The following is a 22,577-nucleotide window of genomic DNA, read 5'->3' on the forward strand; positions in this document are numbered from 1 at the left end:
CTGAGGTTAGGCTAGTAGATGCTTCTGTTGGTTGGTTGTGAGTGCTAGATTGGTAACTAATGTATCAAAAAATAATCGTAGAAAGATCAAATATTACTTTTCAAAGTATACTTGAATGAAATTAAATGCAGGACACTAAAATAAAAAATTCCAAGTATGTGTAGAATTTTCTATTTATGATTTCTAACCCATGTATTCAAGTACTGATTTAATACTTCATTCTTTGTGACAAAAATGATTCAAAGAGCCATATTTTTCAGGGCTTTTGAAATGAAGGTTTCTGAGGGTAGCAAATAATGTTTACATAATTAAACTGAAAAGTAATAAATGCCGTAAACCACTTACTTTAATTTTTTTTCTTAGAAGCGCAAATTTGTGCATCAATTAGTAGTTGTTACGATAAGAATCATCTGGTGAATGTGTCGGCTCACCCTACGCAAAGGAAACCCCCCTCTGCTCAAAAGAAATGGTACTTCCTGCTTTCATAAACAGTCATGTGCATAGTTTAGCAAGGCCTGATGCCTCTGGAGCTTTTTCCTTCATAGCCCGATTGAATCAGTCTTCACAGAAGTACTGTGAATCTTGTGGCCTCATTTTAAACAAAAGGGATTAGGAAAAAAAAATCATTTCGTTATAAGACTTTGGAAAGCAAGGGCAGGCAATCTTGGTTGTGAATATTTTCTGATTTTTCCAGAAATCAAGCAGAAGATTGAGCTGCTGATGTCAGTTAACTCTGAGAAGTCGTCCTCTTCAGAAAGGTACAGCTACATCTCTTGCATGAACAATTAATGGTGTAGCATTGCAAAGCAGCAGCATAGGGCTTTTTTTTTTCTTTGTCAAGTTTGCTAATGTTGTTGATGTATTGCATGCTGGTTATTGTAATGTATTAATTGAGCCCCTGTTTCTGGGGTTAGCTTTGTGCCTTTTTTCAAAGGTTTATTGATTTCTTCCTTTTTTTTTTTTTTTTAAATGAAGTCTACTTGGCTGCAGCATGCAAATCATAATACAGCAGGCTACTGGTTTGTGTGTACTGTTTTTGCAAACCTTGTTCCTTTTTACTTTCATGCAAACAGTATCTTGATTTCTGAATTTATTTTTAAAGATGTGGGTTTTTTTTATGTTTTAGAAAATCATTCAAAGGTTATAAAGGGTTCTTTTGAATTTAGATTAATAGAAAATATAACTTGGTGAAGCGTTTCATGTCCTGTTGTGTGGAAAGGGAGTGTCCTTTGCAAAGTAGCTCAGGAATCGCAAATCCTCAAATTAGTCACCTTCTGTAAGATAGATGTGATCCTTGTTCAAGTCTGTGCTAGGAAATGGAGCAGTCACTGCATGCAGTAATGGTTCATGCCTGCAGGTAAGGACAAAATGACTCAGAAGTGTTTTTAAAGCAATTATTTTATCTGTCAATCAGATTATAATAATTTTAAATAGCTGTTTCATTTTAAAGAAATATTTTGAGGTACTAAATGCACAGTAAGTTTTCTGACATGAAATAATCTCCAAGTGACTATTTTTTTGTTTTTAAAAGATCAAGCCCGTTCATTCCTGTTTTGCTTGAGRCTCATTTGTAACAAAAATTTATTGATAAAATTACTTAAGTCCAGAAGCAAAATAGTATCAATTTGTGTCAAATTATTTATATTAATCATTTCAGCTATGTGCGAAAGGCCATCTGAATGTTATATTTTGCCATTCTAATATTTGGTATTGGCAAAAAATAGCTATTAATTTACTGCACTCAGACTGTTTAGCTGAAATTATCTAAAGTACACTATTGAATGGCTCAGCATAATAAGACATGAACGTGCTGAAAGCTATCTTAAGAAAACAGGGAAAAAGACAAATCTTTCAAAATGAGCAAGTGCTGTGTGACATGCATGATTTTAAAATCAAACTGAGCAGTTCAGTTTGAAGTATATTTATGGAAGATAGCAGGAAACCATAGTGCCTTTCACTAGCTATAATATAGCAAAATATGAGCAATGAGAGATAAAATGGTGGGGGGGGGAGTGAGTTGTTAAGTCACCTTTCCAAAATGGAGAGAGATAATAGCTTTGAGATYTATTTTACTGATTTATTTATTTAAAATTAAGATTAATAGGAGAAAATGTTAATATTTATTTGTTTACCTCTTTCTCACTCTGATACTTTAAAATTTTTAAATGCAAAACTAATAAAATGGTGATGATAACAGAGAGGATGATGGGGTGAAAATAGTAAAGGAAACAGGTGTTAACTTGATTTTTGGGAAGGCTTTCATTAGAGCTKGCATTCCTTGGGAGAATTCAGTTTGTAATATATCTATTTTTGTTTTTATTTTTTAAACCAATCTGAATGGTTTGCAGCACCCTAGAACTGATCAATTTATTTTTGAGCAAAACATGCGTGTAGTTAAGCTAACAGTTGTCCAAGATGAATGTGTCCCTGTAAAGGTTTATTATGCATAAACGGAAAAGGATACATTTGTCTGGGTTGTATTTAAATGCCATTTATTAAAAATGAAGATTTTACATCAGCTTGATGCATGGATAGGATATAAGAAATAATGCAGAAGACTTGCAGTGAAGATTAAAATGTGAATATTGTGCATACATATAAAGTACCCCTTGAGGGATTTAAGTGTGGTGTGATTCATTTAGAGACCGATTTGACAGATCAGCTGCACAATTTGTATTATCAGTTACAGATAAAAACAACTTTACATATTATCTGAGATTTTTTTTAAATAACCACATTCTTTTCCTGTATCTAAAAATAGACTGAATTTTTGCAAGCTGTTATGAAACACTGCTGCCTATTCTACCAGCTTCTAGTTCCATACAAAACCCTTTCAAAATTACTGTATTTGATGTTTTGAAAGAAAAAAATAGATGTATTGAGTGTCTGAATGACAAAACTATGTCTGTCTGCTGTGTAGAGAGATTGCAGTGTGTGTTCGTAGCGCGCACACAAACACACAAGAAAATATACATGTTTTTGACAAACATAGAATGTTAATGCAGACTTGTGCACTTCTTATTATTACTAGTTTTTACCCTAGCTTATAGAGGTTGGACTTTCTGTGAAGCTCGAGTACCCTGAGATGCCGGGTGGAAGATCTAAATGAGCCCATGGCTTGTCTCTTGTTTTCCACACTAGCTGAGACTGCTAGACGGTGCTCGCCTGTAAGGAGGGCAGGCGAGAGGAGGTGCTTCGGGCCTTTACAGAGACTGGTGGAATGGGAGTAGAGAAGGAATGAGAGAGTAGCCCRTCATTTCCCCTCTCCCTTTTTATTCTCCCCATGAGTTTGTTGGTGTTTGCAGGTTCTCCTGCTCAGTTTGCAAGTTCAATATGTTATCCTATCCTAGAGAAAAAAAACTGATAGAGGGAAGCTGGAATGTAATGAATGGTTTAGCTATTACTGAAACTCAAAGTGTTAGAGATTCTGCGGTGTTATTTTAGCATGGTTCGTTGTTATGATTTTGAAAGGCTTATAGGAAGCATTAGMAAGAAGCAAAATGAAGTCCTGTGTTGAGGATCCTGCAAAATGTTTACAGTCTTGAAAGGTTAATTAATATAAACCTGAGACGTTTTCCTGTATAAGGTTCGTCCTTTACTTCCCCTCACCTCTCCACCAGAAAAACTTAGCTGCTGATGGAGGGATAAGATACTGATACTTTGTGTTCTGTGGAATATTTCCTTAGGTAGACACAATTAAATAGCATCTTCAAGTCCTAAAATTCTGACTGGTTAGTGTTGTTCTGCAGTTACTGTCCGTGTAAGTGTTATAGCCTGTGACAAAGTCCTTGGTCATGGTGTGATAAGGTAACCGGGTAACCACGTATGTGAGTGTGCACATGGATGGTTACAGCRGGTCAACTAACCTGCTCCGACTTGTTGCACTGAATTGTTTCTATGTCTGAGCTCTTACAAATACAGAGAGAAGCTTTAAGTGCACCATGGGAAGCTTTTCTCCAACACGCTTACAATGCGGCACATACCTGGTTTCTTTATCTAATAAGCAGTAATTTGACTACCGAGTAGCCTGAATGTGCTTTGAAGGTTTCRGGGGTGGCTATGCAAGATTATTTGTCCAAGTCTTACAAACATCATTAGAAAGCTAGTATCAGCCCCCAGACAGAGGAGAATGGTTTTTCAAGAACCTTCAAAGAAAGAAAAATACCTATTTTTATTGTATCAGTTACTGAGCTGTATCTATTCTTTCTTTTATTGCTTTAAGGACCTTGTAGAACTCCTTATGAGTTTTTTATACCATTTTGAGAAATGCCAGTTCTTCCACCCACATCATTTTCTAATCTTTAGACTGTTTTCCAATAAATTCAGTGCATATAATATTTTTCCTTTGTGTACATTAGGGCAAAAAGCTTGGTATTTTTGCAGCTGGAATTTCTGGATTCTAAATTTATGTCATCTTAGTAATGTAGTTAGACCACAAGGTATTGCTGGTAAAGGTCACTAGTGAGGCTGATAGATAGGTCTGAAGTACTTGACCTGCTCTTTTCCTGTCTTTCTGCAAAGGCTGTATATATGTGTTGCTTTAAAATAAATTTATGCTTCAGTGTTTTTCCAAACAAAAATTAAAAAATCAATAGCAATCAAGCGCTCATGAGCTGTCTTGAAGTAGAAAATCAGTGTATGTGCATAATTCGATTTTCATGATTCTGAGGGTTTTTATAAATAGCAGCAAAAGGAAGATATTTTCAAATGACATTAAAACAGCAAAAGTCTTGTTATTCAGATATGCAGAAGTATTTGGGGGCAGAAGGTAGTGTAAGCAAGGTTTGAGGACAACTGTTCTTTGTTTTTATTTCCATTTTATTTTTTAGCCTTAAGCTATGTAAACTCCGCTTTGTAATTTGTCTTTTCAGAACAAATTGAATATATTTCTTAATGCTTTCACATGGTTTTTTGATCAGGTCATCCCAAGAATGCAGTCAGCGATGAAGTGAAAGAGGAAGAAAGCTAAAACGATGAGGGGGAAGAAAAAGATGGAGACTGAGTACTGTCAGTTTCCTTTTTTAAGAAAAGATCTAAGATCTTAGTTGATGTAAGAGGCATTGTGAAAYGGGCTATGTTGTTGAAAGTTTTCTTCAGGTTTAGAAACCAATGGGTTTTTTTTGATTTATTTATTTATTTTATTGTGGGTGCACTGTTCCTTCTGAGGCACAAGTGTTATTTATTGTAATGAATTACAACAATAAAACACATTTAAAAGTGGAGGAAAAAATTAGCTTACAACATTTAATATGACCTGCTATTGCTGTGTGTCAGGTAAACGTTTAGTAATAATTATTAGATAATAGGGCATTATAAAATGATAATAATTTACTATTTTTGTAAGTAACATTGAAATAAAAAATAATTAGCAAAATAATGCAACTATTTGATTAGTTCCACTAACTTTTAACAAAGTATTTAATCTTCAATATATAAAAAAAAATACTGCCTAACTTCTGTTTCAGGACACGTCAAAGTTGTTTTTATAGTACTCTTGATCACATTGCTTTTAACTTTTTTAGTTTTATTTAAAATAATGTGTAATAACAGTGAACATATATATTATTTCCCTTTTTTAAAATTACAAACTAATACTGCTATTTGTCATGCTTTATCTTAGGCTATTTCACATTTAGGGAGGAAGCTATCCTATTTTAACATGGGGCCTAAGCTATTTATTCAGGGATGAGCTTCATTCCCCCATAGGAGAGCTGACTACTCAGTGACAGTGTAAGGAGACTGTGTAGCTATCTTAAATTAGATATTTAATTTTTAGATGACTAAAATTGGACCAAAAGAGATCCCAGTCTTTGTATATTTTTCATATTAGATATTTCACAGGCTCAGTGGTTTTGTGTGCCAGACTTCTGAGTGAAATACGAAAGGGATGTAGAGGGGATGGGTGTTGCAACTTGCTTTTGTGATTGTGTGGGGGGAAAAAAATGGAAATAACATATGTAGAAATAGGCACTTGTGGAACAGCTTTTTCACTGAAGGTGATATTTCTCAGGGACACTGCACTTTTTAGGTCTGAATATGCTGACGGTGACTGAAATGACTGAATCAGTTCATCAGTAACTTTTGAAAAGGTTAGAATTTGAAGTGTGTAGTAACACACTTCGTTCTTGGCTCTGCTTGGAATTTCTGCTGTACCTAAGAAAATCATGTACCTTGATATTTAATGACAAGTGAAGTGTAGAAGTGTTTTACATTAGTGTCTCTACTATTCAGATTATCTTTTGTGCACTATTTGGGGATTATTTTTCTTTTTTGAGTTTTTTTCTTTTTTTCTTTTTATCTTTTCATCATACAATTGTTTGTGAAATTTTTATTACAGGGAAGTTTTCGGTGTTTGTTCTGAAGAATTTGAATCTCAGTTGTTTGCACTTAACTGTTGCAACTAAGATGAGAGGTCATTGGAAAAGGGAGAAATTGAAAGAGCCAGGGATTTATATGACTATCCTGTATATGAACTGTTCTTCCTTGGAAACTAATCCAATCAGTCTGGCATTCGTTGGAACACAATTAGTTAATGTCTAAAAACACATATATGAATACATAAAAAGACACAATTTGAGTAAAATATTTTATCTTTCCAAGATAAATGTATGTGTCTGATTTTACTTGGGGAAAAAGGTCAGAGAAAAAATAACAGTTAATTTTAAGAAAAGCTTTCCATATTACAGTTTAGCCTGTTTTCATGACCTGAAGTTTTTTGCCTGATCATTGTCTTAATCATGCTTTCACTAAAGTGTCTGCTCCTGGCCCCTAGCCAAATGTTGAAGGAACATTATCTGATGGATTGCACAAAGCAATGGGTACCTGTGCCAAATTACTGCCGTTTCTGTTCTTGTTGTCCTGTGTTACAGAATAAATTCTGTTGCAGTTTTCTGCATCTTTTGTATTCTATACTTAAAAACAAATAACAGAATATTTAGATGTTCATATTATTCCATGAACTTATTATGATGTGATATGTTTTCATTGATATTCAAGAGAGACATGGAGCTACTGGAGAGAGTCCACCAGAGGGCTACAGAGAGGACCAGAGGGCTCTGGGCATCACAGTCTGCCCTGTGAGGAACGGCTGCGAGAGCTGGGCCTCTTCAGCCTGGGGAAGAGAAGACTGAGGGGGGATCTGATCAATGTGTACAAGTACCTGAAGGGAGGGTGTCAAGGGGACGGGGACAAACTCTTTTCAGTTGTCCCGTGTGACAGGACAAGAGGCAATGGGCAGAGATTGAAGCACAGGAAGCTCCGCCTGACCGTGAGGGGGAATTTCTTCCCTGTGAGAGTGACGGAGCCCTGGCACAGGTTGCCCAGAGAGGTTGTGGAGTCTCCTTCTCTGGAGATCTTCAAGGCTTGCTTGGATGCAACCTTGTCTAACATTCTCTAGGAGATCCTGCTGAGCAGGGAGGTTGGACTAGATGATCTCCACAGGTCCCTTCCAACCTTACTGATTCTATGATTCTGTGATATACAATTGATGTAGTTGCCATGAGTATCTAAGCTACAAGTTTAAATGTATATTGATTTAAGAGTTCATTCTGTTGCATATTTGTGTATTTATGTATGACTCTTAGGCTTGGGTAAGCTCTCTAACAACATCTGAACAGCCTTAAAGACATTATGAAAGAACCTTAAAGACATTATGAAAGTCATCTCATTTATGATGCTACCAGAGTTGTGCAGCTGACTGTGACTAGGTGGATGGTAGATTGTTATTTTCTTTTGCTTCCTGTTTGCTTTCTCTTTTTATTCCTTAAAACACCAATAGCAAAACAAATGCATGCAGCTCCAAGCTCTGCCTGTCTTATATGCTGCAAATAAAGGAATGCCAGTTCTTTACTGAATTCATCAGCACAAGTCTCTTCAATCTGATCGAGGCTTTAGGTCAGGCTAGTTGATTGCTTCTCTTCTGTGAATGTACAGCATTCAAAATAAGAACCATATCTCAATTAGGTGCTCTGTTTGTGTGAAGTTTGGCCATTATGTTTAATGGGATACTGAAAAGGCACTTTAACCTTTCTGTACTGATAAATGTGCCCTAATTCTAACTTTATCTTGTAGTCTTCCAAAATGACAAATAATTCTAAATTAGTGACATAAATATCACTAAAAAGATCATATTTTCATTGTTGAAATCTTGTGAAATATACATATTTTAATATTTTGTTGATTAATCTGAAGATCATWTTTTTTCTCCAAGCCTTGGAGCAGTGTAATTCCATAGGAAGTTTTTAAAGCTACTTCCTTTTGACAAAATGTCATTGGAGAGTAACGAGACATTTTATGAGTTTAATGCTTTGTCTTCAAGAAGCAGCTGCTTGTGCCCCAAATCTACTGGGTTAACCACTGTCTTCCTCAGAAGACAAGGACCTGACTAAACTTTTGTTGCTAAGTACTAATGTTCATGGAGATGGATCAATTGTATATCTCCTTTTTGGGACACAAGAAGCCATATTAGTGCAGAAACTCTTCTAAAGCTAAGTGTTGTCAAAGCTTAGATATTAGCAATAGTTCTGGGAGAAACTAGCAGAATATTTTTTGTCACTAATAATACTATAAAGAGTATTACTATATTTTGTAACCACAATTACAGGTACTGTATCAAATCTCCAACAGTAATTTTTTACAAATGTGGAGGTGGAAAGGGGCTTCCAAATTCATATGGGCATCAGTGGACAGGTGAGTGTTTCATCATTCTATCCATCATCAGGTCCTTCAAGTTCTCATWGCCTTTTTAGCTGCTGTTCACCAATACATTGATTTGCTGTCATGGCTACATACCAAATGGGCATATCAATCTCTGTTTAATCTATGCCAGAAACTAAGTTCAACATTGTTAGGAATTAGCTGTGTTCTTTACCAATTCATCCATAAAAAGAATTACCTTACTATGCCGGAGCACCACRTGTGATATCCTGTTCAGAGCTGTGTTTTATTGTTTCCAGTACAATAGCTGAAAGCCTTTTTGATAGGTCCTATTGGTCATGTAGCAAGAATCAGGAACTGCCACTGCTGCTTAGTGTCCTAGCTAGGACAGATGTCTGCTTCTGAAAAGACTAATATGGCCTAGGACCAAGACTTCCCTAAGAAGTATGAAGAAGATAATTAAACATAGTGATTCTGAAGCATAAATTTACTCAGAGGTCGGATGTTTCAGACACAGAACTACTGTGTAATGTGGTGAGCACTTCTACTAGCTAAAATAGTTTGTTCTAATATAATATAAATTAGAGTCCAAACAGTCTTTATACACTTATCTTGAAATCTCTTGGCTCCTTCCCAGGTAATTAATGTTTCAGAATATCAGTCTAGAAAGCCAAATAAAAAGATGGTCTTCCTCGATATGTTTTTCTTTTCTATGACAGAAGACAAAGGATGCCGAACTTGCAAGGAAATTACCAGTGAACAAGAAAACACCCCATCTCTTCCTCTTTATCACCAGCCTTCCAAGTGCTCTTGGCACCTGTGGGTGGACTGTTGAATGAGTGGAGTCCCTGTTCCTTGGGCTCCCTGCTTGTAGTACACTGCCATGCAACGTGTGACTGCTTGTGCAGGCTGCTAGTATTTGAAGATGGAAGTCCGTTTACAAGTTTCTCCAAAGTAAACCTATTAAATATATTCTTATAATTTAATTTACATATATTTTATTTTATGTCTATTTTTGCTTTGTGTGTATTACTCTCCCATTATGGTGTACAACTGTCTCTTGAAGAAAACAGATAGGAAAGATCCAGGCAAGATTCCTTTCAAACATGTTTAGCTCTCAGGAATTTCAAGGGCTATTAAAAGAACAAGATGACGTTCAATTAGAGTAGAAGAACAGTGCCTGAAAAATGCTAATACATTTTTCTACTATCATTTAAAATACTTAATAGTTTACAAATTTTTTTAGTGAAATTGAATTGAATGTATTCCAACAAGAAGTTTTCCTGTGTGCACAACAACTTAGGCATAGATGTTTTATACTGAACTCAAATCAGAAGCAGATTGAGAGTTTCACAGTAGTGGAGTTACACACTTCAAAGCATTACTGAGAGTTTTACTAAGAAACTTGGTAGATGTGCATGTCCTTTTAGCCCAACCAGTTGTTAGAAGTAGCCGAATGCGGTGGGCTTGGGAGCCCGGGGTATTCGTCCTGTCCCAGCCGCGCAGAAGCAAGGCTGCTGGTTCTGTCCCCAGGGCCAGCCAGTAAGGAGGCTGAGCGCTTAGTCACAGCACATGCGCGTGCCACCYGCACCCCCGGCATGGCTTGTCACACAGACCAGCACAGACTTAAAACAATACCTCTAGCGACACTCACTAAATGTACACGGAGCACCAAATACGGAATACCTGGACAGCTCCTTTCCACCTCGTCGGGATTGAAGTCCACTAGGGGACTTACACGCACAAAGATGCACACTAAATGGGTCACTCCAGTAGCTCGTTTTAGACACACTGTCTAGTAGCTGACACCTAGACCCCTTGTTCTTACTTGATTGCTGGCAGCTGGACTCTTGAGGCCCTGAGGTTTGTGGTCCCAGTCCAGTTGCTGCTACTTAGACCTTTTACCTTACTAGGTGGCTGGTCTGGCTTGAATTTCACTGGCTTTCACATGTACGCTGTCAGAACAGAAAATACACCTACACAGAAGATAGTTAGAAATAGGATTTAATGACTGCATGATAGGCTGTAGTGATCAAGTGCTGGGCTCAATCAGATAAGCGTGCTGACTAGCAGCCTGTTCATGCTGGACCTTCCCCATTTATCTTTCCCCACTATTTCCCTATGCGTGATCCTCCTTTACCCACCTTATCCCTCTCTTTCTCCRCTTCTGTTTGCTTCCTCTAAACATTTCATAAGTATTGCATGTTCTCATAATCCCCTTAAAGCATCCCATAAATTTTACAGAATCCCAAATGCTCTTTCCCCTGCATCCCAGAATAAGTCCTGTAACCCTTCAGGCAATAATCTTCTTTCACTGATTAGGTTACCAGGGCTCCTCTACCTATTGTTTTCCCTGATCCCTGCTGGATCTGTTTTTTCTAGTACATTAGACACTAATCTCTCTGGAATCATTAACTATCTCCCAGGGCCTGGTAGCACCTGTTAGAAAGGGATTTTTGGTGATATGATGGGGACATCCAAAAGGCTGCAGTCTGCTGAGGATACAAAACATGCAATTCCTTTTCTCCAGCTTTTTGGCCTTTTGGACATTGACAGTGTTGCAGAGCTCTGTTAGTCTCTTGATTCCTATTCAGTTTACAGAGAAACATCTCTAGAAAGGAAAACTGGGCTGTCTTCTTACAGCATGTTAAATACATACACTGTGCTTCAGACTTCACACCTGCTGGAGATGTTAGTCTCATACAGATTTACTAGCACAGACAAAGCTCAGCAGTGACCACTAGAAAATAGTGCTCCTTGCACCACAGAAATGTTGCTCTGTTTGTTGCAAAACCATTCGCGATAAGGTGCCTGGGGGACACGCAATGGGTAGGAGTGCTGGAGCATAAACAGCTCAAACTAGACACGTTCCCTCTGTTCATTCTCATCCAGAAAATAAAAGAACTGTCTCATAATGACAATTGCGTAGTATTTCTTGGGACTGCTTAAAATAAAAGGCAAAAGGCAATCAAATATCATTGTTTAGAAGGGGAGTAATATCTCTAAGGTGGACAGGAAGGCTAGTGGTTTGACCTGCAAGTATCGAGGGTGCTCAATTCCATTGCAAAGTAGCTGAGCAGGCGAAAAACAGACCCACAACATATATTGGGCAGTATTTGGCTATCTGACATCTGCATCCAGAAAACCTGGCATGTATTACTTCTAATACAGTAAGAGTCCAGGAGTTAGCTAATAGTTGAGGTTTTGCCAAGTTGCTGCTCTTAGGAGGAGAAATAGATTATGTGATTTGAAGGTTGTGGGATTTTGTGAGTGTGTGTGTACGTGCAGTCCTCTTTATTTACTGAGAATGTAAACAGAGCTCTGTTTGCTTGAACTGAGTAGAAACAAAGCTCAACAGGCAGCTGTTTCGGTGATGTTTCCAAATCTGCTTATCTAGCAAATACTGTAGCAAAGGAGGGGGGAACAGACTTGTTCCTCCACCTTAGTGAGCTCACAGACACTGTATTTTTTGTTGTTTTTTTTTCTGTTTAATGCCCTAGGCATATAAAACTGCAACCATTTTTCCCCAGCTTTGTTAATTTCTTTTTTATAAAATACTTCAATCCACACAGCTTACAGTCTGACTAGATTTGATATGCCATTGCTTTGGACAGTGTTTTTAATTTTTTTCCCCCAGCTGTTATATAGAAGGTCTCTTGTTACGTTTTTTATTTAGCTTAAAAGGAGGGTATTTAGCTATTAACTATCAGTCTCAATCGCAGATAAATACAGATTTATTTAGCGAGCAGCTTGATCACAGCGATTAGTTTTTTAGGCTAAAAAGTTTTAGCTATATTTAAGTTAAAATATAACTTAAAAAAAAGACTTTACACACCCTATAATCCCTTTAGTCACTTGCTAAACTCTACAGTTTCTTTCCAAGTCATGTTGCCTGGCATCTGAAGACTCCTGCCCTTTACTGTAAATAGCTCTAGTCAGGCCTTTCTCATAGACAGATGTGATCTTCTTTAGGATCTTCCCAGACTTCTGCCAAATCTTCACTAGACTTCTTTAGGCAAAATTGTTCAGCTCTATTCCATCCTTGTTTTCTTTTTATTTTTCCTCTAAGCAACTGGTTTGCTTTTGTAGATATCCTGGCTCTAGATTACACTTGATGCTTGATTGTCCTGCTGCAGTGGTCTAAGCCCATAAGAGTTAGCTGAAGCTCACACACACACATATGTACATCTCCTTCATTAACTCCTGAAACTTCTGCAACTCTTACGGCTTCCTGACACTCTAAACTACTTCTAAGGCCTAGTTGTTTTGTCCACACAGCTATTACATGTTCATGTGTATGCTCTTGCATGTAAAAAGAAAGCTGAGATTCAGTTGCAGTGGAGTTTTACGTTCAAATACTATAAGAAAACGATTATCCCAGAGATGTCATGTTACACCCAGTCATCATTCCTGCTCATAGTCCTCAGTAGTCTGCTTGCTTTATTACTCTTGCCTTTTGTTTTGTGTTGACTATTTGAAATTTTTTTTCACACACTGATAGGTTGAAAGAGATGCAGAGTACTGAAGTGAAAGTTGTAAGTATGAAAATATGGTAGTACTTGCTGTTTCCTATTTATTCTTTTTGATAGAGGTTTTAAAGTATTACAGATAACCAGTTAGCTTATGCTAGCTAGAGTTTACAAGAGAAACAAATAGAAGTTACTGTGATGCAGAAAAAGATGTTCTGTATATATATGGAAAGACAAAAATGTTAGAGGCTTAAAATATTTTTAATATTGATGAAACACTAGCTGTTGTTTTATCTTGACTTTATCAAGACTTTCAATACTGTTCACCATAACCTACTTGTAGGCAAACTGATGAAGTATGGGCTGGGTAAGTGCAGTGAAGTCGATTGCAAGCTGGTTAAACTGCTGGGCTTGAGGGGCTATGATGAGCAACACCAACTCCAGCCAGAGGCCAGTCACTAGTAGTGTCCCCCAGGAACTGATACTGGGACCAATACCATTTAACATCTTCATTTTGACCTGGATGGTGTGGCAGAGTTCACCCTCAGCAAGTTGATAGATGATACAAACTTAGAAGGAATGCTTGATGCACTAGAAGGTTGTGCTACCATTCAGAAGGACCTCAACACGCTGGCGAAATGGGCAGAGAGGAACCTCATGGAGTGTAACACAGGAAAATGCCGAGTCCCAAGGTGCAGACCTTGGGAGGAATAACCCCATGCATCAGTACAGGCTGGGAACTGACCAGCTGGGGGCAGCTTTGCAGAGGAGGAGTTGGGGTCCTGGTGGACAAGTTGATTATGGACTAACAATGTAAACTTGTGGCAAAGGAGACCAACAGCCTCCTGGGCTGCATTAGGCAGTTGCCAGCAGGTCAAGGGAGCGGATTCTTCCCCTCTGCTTAGCCCTGGTGAGGCCACAGCTGAAGTGCTGTGTCCAGTGCTGGGCTCTCCCGTACAAGAGAGACATGGACTTACTGGAACGAGTCCAGTGAAGGGCCACTGAGATGATGAAGGGACTGGTGATACAAGGAGAGGATGAGAGAGCTGGGACTGTTCAGCCTGGAGAAGAGAAGGCTCAGGGAAATGTTGCCAGTGTGTATAAATACCTGATGGGGGAGAATAAAGAAGATGGAGCCAGACTCTGGTCACTGGTGCCCAGTGACTAGGCAAGAGGCAATGGACAAAAACGGAGATACAAGAAYTTCCATTTAAACATAAGAAAAAAAGACATTTTTAGTGTCAAACACTGGAACAAGTTGTCCTGAAAGGTTGCAGAGTCTCCATCCTTGGAGACTGAAAACCCAGCTGGACATGGTCCTKGGCAGCCTGCTCTGGGTGACCCTACTTGAGCAAGGAGTTGGACTAGATGATCTCCAGAGATGTCTTCTAATCTCGACTAGTCTGTGACTGTGAAAACAGTATTTGGATAGAACTCCCTTTTTGAAATTCAGCTGAAACTATAACTGAAAAATACTGGATTTCTTAAAAGCTTTTCTGTTTGAAAAATGAAGCCTTCTTGCATCAGGAGTTTGGTTTTCATTCTTCTATACTTGTACTGTAATCATAAGACTTACTGCTTTTTTAGCTGGTCTGTATCTTTTTCTATAAAAACGCCTTTCTCAGTAACCAGATAATTCACATGAGAGTGCTTAGCTTTTCTTTGATATAGTTCTATATGTTTCTGGTTATTGGCCATAAAGTCAAAACCTGCAAAAATGCCTGGCCAAAAGTCGTCTTGCTGGAGTAGATCCCTTTCTGGCTATTTGTTTTGCCTGCTGCAGTAATTGAGGCTTCACTTAAGTATACAATTGTCTTTACATTTTTCCCTTAGCTTTTTCTAGACTTCACTTCAATATTTGATATTTAGCTGTTTTTCATCTAGGGTAGGAATCAGGTCAGATCTGTATAGGTAGCAGTTTTACAGTGGTCTTGAAGAAGACAGAGGYGTTCAAAAAGGGAAGTGCTTGATTGCTGTTCATCACCTGTTCTAGATATTTCAGTAGAATATATTATTAYAGCATTAAAAAATAAGATACATGGGATTGTTCATAGTAAATTAGGTTTTTCAGCTACTACATGTTCAGCAGATTCTAAAATAATTTTTCCTCTTATGGTAAATTCATAWCCTTAATGGTTAAGGAGAAAGCTTTTACTGCATTATATTTGTTATGTACTGATTTAACTCCGTTAGGATATATGACCGATTTACTTGTCATATGCCATACAGAAACTTTTCCTTCTTGGGCATCTTTGTTTGCACTTAACAAAGATGTTTAAACATTTTCCTAGTTTTGGTTTCTATGGAAACTGCTATGAGGTAATAACTGGGCAAACCATAACGTATTCTTCATAATTAAGCAGCTAGAAAGTTGTTTTTAATATCTATGACTTGTATGTTCTAGGCTGGTACCAGCCCATTACAAGCGATAGATTATAAACTACAGATACTCAAATTGACAAAAAATATGGAATGCTGCTTATTTTTATAAATATATAGCATATATATAAATATATAAGATGTTTATATATTTATATAAAAATGTATTGAACTTTTGTTCAGAGTTCAAAAATGAAAAAAATTGATAGAAAAAAGATACAGAGAAGTTTGAAATATTTTGTGTTCAAGTGAAATGAGTACTATTGTATTTTTAATTCAAATAAAGATTGGTAAAAGCATTCTGAATGTAATGAAGTTGTTCTCAGCATGGATATTCGTGCGCAAGATTTATGTGTAAAATGCATTGCACTGTATTTTTGTTAAAATAGGCATGTTATGAGAATTAGGGGGCTATTTGTACAATTTAAACTTCAATGTTTTACATAAAAGCATTTGGTAATAACTTTACAGTTTCCAACAACTGCAACATTGCCTCCCTTTTTAGCCCCACCTGCATCTATTTTCTTTCTTCCCTGTTCGTTTTGTTTCTTGGGTTCCTTGGATAGGAGGTATCATAGACCACGGTACCGTTCAAGCAATGATACAGCTTTTTGAGTAGTGCTGGTGGCCTGCTGGATGACCTGAATATTGAAGAACCAGCAGGCAATCAGAAAATAGGATAATTCTTGCAAAATAAAAGTGAATTTTTTAGGAAGGGGAATCATGCAGTATTCTTAGGAGAAAGAACATGCTGACAAGATTTTCACATCCAGTCTGCTGGTCTGTAGAGCTCAGACTGCTTTGGAGTTTATGAAGAGTATTGCTTGTGTTGACTGTAATAAAATTCATGTTGTTTCAAGGTTGTTTGGAGGTGCTGAACTAAGAKTTGTATTCTGTAGAGTGCATTTACTTTAAGGTTTTTGAAGTGATGTGTAAATGAGTCATGAGTGGTCTAAAAAGATATTGATATATTTTTGTTTAAAATCCGTGCTGCTTATCAAGTGACTTTTTAAATCTTTCTGAGTTGGAAATCAAAATTTTGTAATTTAAAATGTCACGTGAAGTTTGAAAATCCTGAAGTAAGAGTGTTTTTCCAGTTATTTTCTGGCATTTTTGTTGCTCTTGTTAGCATTCAATCCTATAATTCGGTGGTAATGGAAAAGTCTGTTTTCAGTTGAGGTTTATTTCACTGCATGTATTGGGAATTGCTAGAACTCGAGCAAAACGCACAATGTAGTTCTGTGTGCCAGAGTGGAGCTTTTAAATTGCTGTTGTGTAGAATTATTTATGGTGCCAGCAAAGTATCAGCAGAGATGATTAGTTTGGTTTGAATCACTAACTGGATATTAAAATGAAAACTTAAGAGTTTGTAACTCATCTCTTAGTTTTATTCTGTGTTTTTATTTGACTTCAAAATACAAATCTTTACTAATCTAAGAGAAGCAATTAGAAATTATGAAAGGCAGTATATATGTTGAACTTAAGGATCACAAAGAATACTATAAAATATGCAGAAGGGATAATATTATTTATACTGTTGTAATAAATGTATTATATTTTTTTTTCTGGGATTTATGGGCATTATGCAAGTTAAGTTTGGCAAATACAACTAGATACTGCTAATTACTGTTCCAGTATAACTGATACTAGTTTAATTTTTGCGAAATCAGCTAAATATTCATATTACATATTCGCTCGAGATTTTTTTATTTTTAACAATAGCTTCAGTTCAATTGCACGTTGCTCTATTGGCGTACTWTAGAGCAATACAGACTCATGTAATGTTGAACTGGAAACTGTAAACATAATTAAGATGATGGTGCTGTTATGAGGTAATTAGGTTCAGAAACATTATAAACACAAAGGGGAAATGTTTTATTCACAAGAGAGGTTAACAGTGATTTGTCTGTTTTAAAGTTTTCTTTCAAGTGATTTGATTTTTCTTAATCCAAAAACCGGGCTTCTCAGTTTGAAAGATGTTAAGTTATGTTTTTCTTCCAGCTGAATATGACTGAAAAGATGGGATGTGTGTGTTCTCTGAAAGTAAAGATTTTTCATCAGATTTTGTTTTCTTGAAGGAATGAGAGCTCAATTTTGAGAAATTAAAATATCCCTTCCTGTAAAACATAAGTACAATGATGTGTGTAATTGCAATACATTGTTTAAAAAATTATGTATTTAATTTAGTTGAGTATTTCTTGCCTTTTTCATTTGTTTTTCTTTTTTTAATGAAAGGTACAGCTSCTGAGGCTGGTAAAACTCTGATTTCAAGAAGCTTGTATTGATTTGTCCCTGTCTTGATTGGAAATACATATCTTTGGCTGGTATTCCTGTTCCTATCTCACTTTTTCCTGGGCAGATGATTATAACATCCTTGCCCAAGGAAAGCGTGATGTATCTCCCTGTAGACCTCATCAATACCGTAGCTGAATTGTCCTTAGGGTTTTCAGCGGAGCAATGTAAGCCACTGCTTTTCCCTCGGGATCAGGTTGTGCCGTCTCTGACGATCCCAGCCTGCGACAGGCCAAAGGAAAGGCCTACATCTGATTCTCAAACTATTTTGCATTTATAATACTCGCACTGCTTTACTTCTAGGCCATTTTGTAAATACTTGGGACTAGTGTAATTTTTGTTTTTCCRTGTTACGTATGAGATCATGGATCAGAGAGGAATTGAGGTTGTTGTGTGCATGCTTTACTATTTTTAACATACTTCGATTTACCTTTCAGTGTAGCTTGTGTTCTAGATATCTTTGCTGTTCTGGTGGTGAAGGGACGGGCTCCTCCAGCTTTTTGCACGTGTGCCCTGTGCGGCGCTGGGCAGAGGCAGCGGCTGCCTGTAACCGCGCGGAGCAGCGGGGCGTGAGGAGCGTGAGGAGCGCTCGGTTCGCGCGGCAGCGCTGCGCCTGGCGCCCTGCGGCGGGGCGCGGGGGAATCYGTCCCTGCGCGCTAATACCCGCGTTAGAGGCGGGAGTTGAACCAAGTTTCGGGGTATAATACTGGCTGATCCCATGCTCCCTTTCTGTACGCGAAGGCTGATTTCTGGCATAGAAAACGTAGCTAGAGAGCTAGTGGTGTCTGAAGTGCCTCAGTTGTTGTCTAGGTGGGTGTCTCATGGATTTCCTGGGGGTAAATTCCGTAAGTGAGTTTTGGTACTGACGACCAGCTTGTCCCAATACTTTGTGTGCCTGCCACCAACTTAGMAGGGGGAGGCGAGCCGCGTTGTGCGTGGGACCGTGAGGGCCCGACCTCGCTCGAACAGGGCGCGCGTTTCTGAACCCCAGCTGGGTGATCTGGCCCGAGCTGCAGCTTCTCCGCCTGTGCCGCTCGTCCTCCCCCCTCTCTGCCCCCGGCGTTTGCCACGTGGGCGAACCGAACCCCTTCACCAGGGCATGAGGGGAACGGCAGAGCCTGCGTGGGGGCGGGAGGACGGAGCCGCCTTCCCTGTCCCGGCCCGTCGGCCGCCCTCTCCCTTGTGAGCAGTGGTGCGCCGGCGCCGTCAGGTGATGACTTCTGCTCCCTGGAAATTTTCTCRCTGCATGGGGTTTTAGCAGGGTCCCTCTAGGGCTCCTTTGGTCTCTGTTGACCTAATAATAATTCTGTGTTCCATGAGTTATGGAGTTTCTTTGCTTTGTTTTTTTTTTTTTTAATAACAGTAATAACATTAATGTTTAAAAAAAGTCTTCTAGAATTCTTTTGCACTTGTTTTAAATTAGTCTTAACAATTCAGCATTGTTTTATGTATTTTTTTTATTGTATTTCCCTGTATTGTTACAGTTTGCAATCCTTGAATATCGGCTAAAAAAAGAATGTTGTGATTYAAATTTTAGAACTTGACAGAAAAATCTGGAAAAAGTTAATCTAAGTTAATGCTTGTTTGTTTTGAACCCGCTGTATTTCAGTCATGTCTTTCAATGTATTTTATTATCAAATACCTGACAGAATTTATGCATAACTCCACATAACAGAGTTTAATCCAGTTCTAGCATGAACTGCAAATTGCCAGTAATTCCTCTAATGTACAATAAGTGTATATCCTTCTATATGTAGATGACTATTTCATCTTGACAAATGATTAGATATCTTGGGCTTAATGTATGTTAAACTGAAATGAGAATAGTGAGAAAGTCATCAGGTATTTTCAGATGTATTAATATGGCTTGGAAGAAAATTTCAAAGTCAACTGCTACTTAAACTTGTATGTGGAAGACAGGATAGAGGAAGAGCTTGCCAGCAAAGCACAGGTTCATTTGCTCTTGTAGAGCTTTGCTGCCCAGCTCCTGCCAGTGTTGGAGAATGAACGTTAAGATTTCAGTGGATTTTTTTTTTTCCTGGATCCTAGCTGTCCAGTACCATTTCCTGCCCTTCAGGAGGAGATACGATGTGCTTATCACCTCTCTCCAAAGACAGCTAGGATTGCTGGATATCCCAGCATTTTTACAGTTTCTATTTTTTTTATGTCTTTCTCTACTATTAATTAATCCAGTGTCTGTTTTATCTTCTATTTCACAGATCAGCAGCAACAAGTAATTTGTGCAGTATAATTTAACTTCTTGCTGCAGGAGTTCTTAACAGTTTCACTGCTGCTATTAAGCTTTCTTAAAGCTAAATTCTGATTCTTGTTAACACAGTTTGGAGAATCGAGGCATTGACATTTTTAAAAACTGTGGAAGACACRACAGTGCCATCAGTTTAGCTCATATTTGCGAAACTATGATCCTCCAGAGCAGAGACTTAATTCTTGAAAAAGGAAAGGAGGAGGAAAGCTGATGATAACATCTATGCTCCAGCATTGGCTGTGGAACTCAAGTGGGATCTCCACTAGCAGTTTGGTTTTGCTATTATCTGTTTAGTAATGTAACATTTTCACTTAGAAGGTTTGCATATGCAGCACGTGTGCTGTGCGGTGTTGCCTGTGTGTTTCTGAAAACGGAATTGCTGCTTGGGCAGGGCACTGGCAGCTTGATTAAAATGCTTCTCAAGTAGTAGTGTGTTCACAGTGTAACATCCTCCTTAGATTACGATGCATAGCAACAAATACTTACTTGTGGAATGGGATAAGGTGTTTTAATCTGTAATCAATGGTAAAGCTTTATTTTTTATTTTTTTAAAGACAAATTTTGGAGGAGAAAATTCTCCTAAATACTTAACCTAGTTCAATAATAACATAAAAGAAAGTTTTCTGAATTGAAATGGGGGGGAAAAAGCCCTGGAAAATAGCCTTTCATGTATGTTTGGCCATTTCAGTGATCTACTTACATCARCTGGGAAGTGGAGATCAAATGCTGTTAAAGACACATTTGAAATATGAAAGCACCCATTATAGTTCGTAACAAGTGTTTTAAGTTCAGTCTGCCCAAAACCTGTTATAGTTTTGTTAAAGGGAAGATGTTAGTGTTAGAACAGTGCATAGCTAGAGCATGCTTATATGAAAAGACATTTATCTGAGGCTTAGTAGCCTCAGGAGACAGTGTTACCTTGTTGATAGTCCTGTTTGGAGGTAGGAGGAGAATATTTACTGTTCGGTAAACCTCTGACAAGACGAGCTGGTGAGAGTGGTGGCATTTACTCTCCTGCAATACTTGTAAAGAAAGAAGGGCTTGCAAAATTAAACAGTGCAATATTCAGTGATTATAAATATTGCATGATTCAGTTTCATTCTGAAAATCAAGGAAAACCTGGAAAAGGAATTCTATTCGTATGGTAAGATTTAGGAGACTTTTACCTTTGACAAACCGTTTCACCTCCAAAAGGAGATAATACTGCCCATCTTTATGTAATTTTTGCTCATTTATAAATTTTCTGCAGTATTAAGGAGAGCATCTGTTCAAAAGTGTTTGGTTTCTTCTTTATTATAATTTATCATGCAGAATGGCAAATTAACCTGGTCAGTATAGCTTAGTTAAGATGATGCTGAGATGTGCATAGAAAGCTAATAAGCAATTGACTTTTTGAGTACATGGACAAACTTCTGCACAAACTGAGAGAATAGCAAATTTGGGAGTTGGAGAAAATTGTGCATGCGTTTGTGTGTGTACATACATGYGTGTGCTTGTCTCAATATCCTTACAAGAAAAATGTCCGGGGTGGGTTGCCCAGGCTTACTTTTAGCTCAGAGTTTTGGTCTGCATGAGAAGGCAGTAAGAGTCGCCCGCGCTCACCCTTCTCTGCYGTTTGTGCGGTGTGTGTGTTACTGCAGAGCTCGTAAGGAACTTGTGGAAAACGAGCGGAAGGCAGGACAGTTCCCTCCCCACTCCCAGACTGGAAGCACGGTCTTAGATCAGCTGAAGTTGGTTGTAAAGCCTTGCTCTGACAGTTTCTGAAGAGAGAACTGCAAGAAGTATTACTCAGAAGGTATATCAGATAAACTAAACAAATCCGGTAGCTCATTATCACTGAAATGACTTATCCTTCTTACATGCGCTCCTGTCTGCATCATCTTACCCCTTCATTTGCACTCATTCTGCCACTTGTGCATCACATTTTAGCTGATTAAACCAAGCTCCAAAAAAAGTGAATAAGCAAGCGGTAGAGCTGGTAGAAAGGAAAGGGGCAGGTTTGCATGCCGTGAGTATGGGAGCGGGGAGCAAGGCTGCGTCTTCCAGGGGCAGCACGCTGTCGGGCTGGCTCAGTGTGTATCAGTGACCTGCAGAGTGACGCTCAGCCCTTAGGAGAGGCAAAGCAGGGGAATAAGCTCCCTGCCACCAAAAACATAGGAGTGGGAAGTGATGGCTTATTTTTTCTTGTGGTGTGTGTATTCTATGCCCTATCTTGCACCAGCTTTGTCACTCATGGGGCCTTTCTGTGCACTACTTTTAACTTGGGGCGGAAACGCTAACCAGCTTGATTTGCTTTGGGGATTTTTTTTTTTCCTTTCTTTAGTGAATTGGAGAGGTTCACACTGGAATTCAGTAAATTCCAGTGCCTGTTCATGGTCAGTGACAGGAATGGAGGAGCAGCTGGAGGCAGATGAAAAACATTGAAGTGAAGTGTGTCCTCTCCTGTGTTTGGAATGGTAAACTGTGAAACTGGCTCCCCCGCCTCATAAAACTGTATGTGAAATCTTCCTACTTTC

The 22,577-nt window shown here is 38.2% G+C and overlaps 1 protein-coding gene across 4 annotated transcripts in view; it reads left to right on the forward strand.

The window, feature by feature from the left end:
• Positions 1 to 516: 516 nt before the first annotated feature.
• The window catches only part of SRPK2 (SRSF protein kinase 2), a 99,815-nt gene continuing 77,754 nt past the window's right edge, over positions 517 to 22,577 (forward strand). For all 4 annotated transcript variants that reach the window (XM_085298260.1, XM_085298280.1, XM_085298287.1 and 1 more), the window contains exon 1: positions 517 to 758. In XM_085298260.1, coding sequence (XP_085154386.1) covers positions 721 to 758 — 38 coding nt within the window. In that variant the 5' untranslated portion in view covers positions 517 to 720. The remainder of the gene's footprint in view (positions 759 to 22,577) is intronic.

Source organism: Rhea americana, unplaced genomic scaffold, assembly GCF_003343005.1.
Source record: "Rhea americana isolate MKP2758 unplaced genomic scaffold, rheAme1 scaffold_1, whole genome shotgun sequence".
Taxonomy (NCBI): Eukaryota; Metazoa; Chordata; class Aves; order Rheiformes; family Rheidae; genus Rhea; species Rhea americana.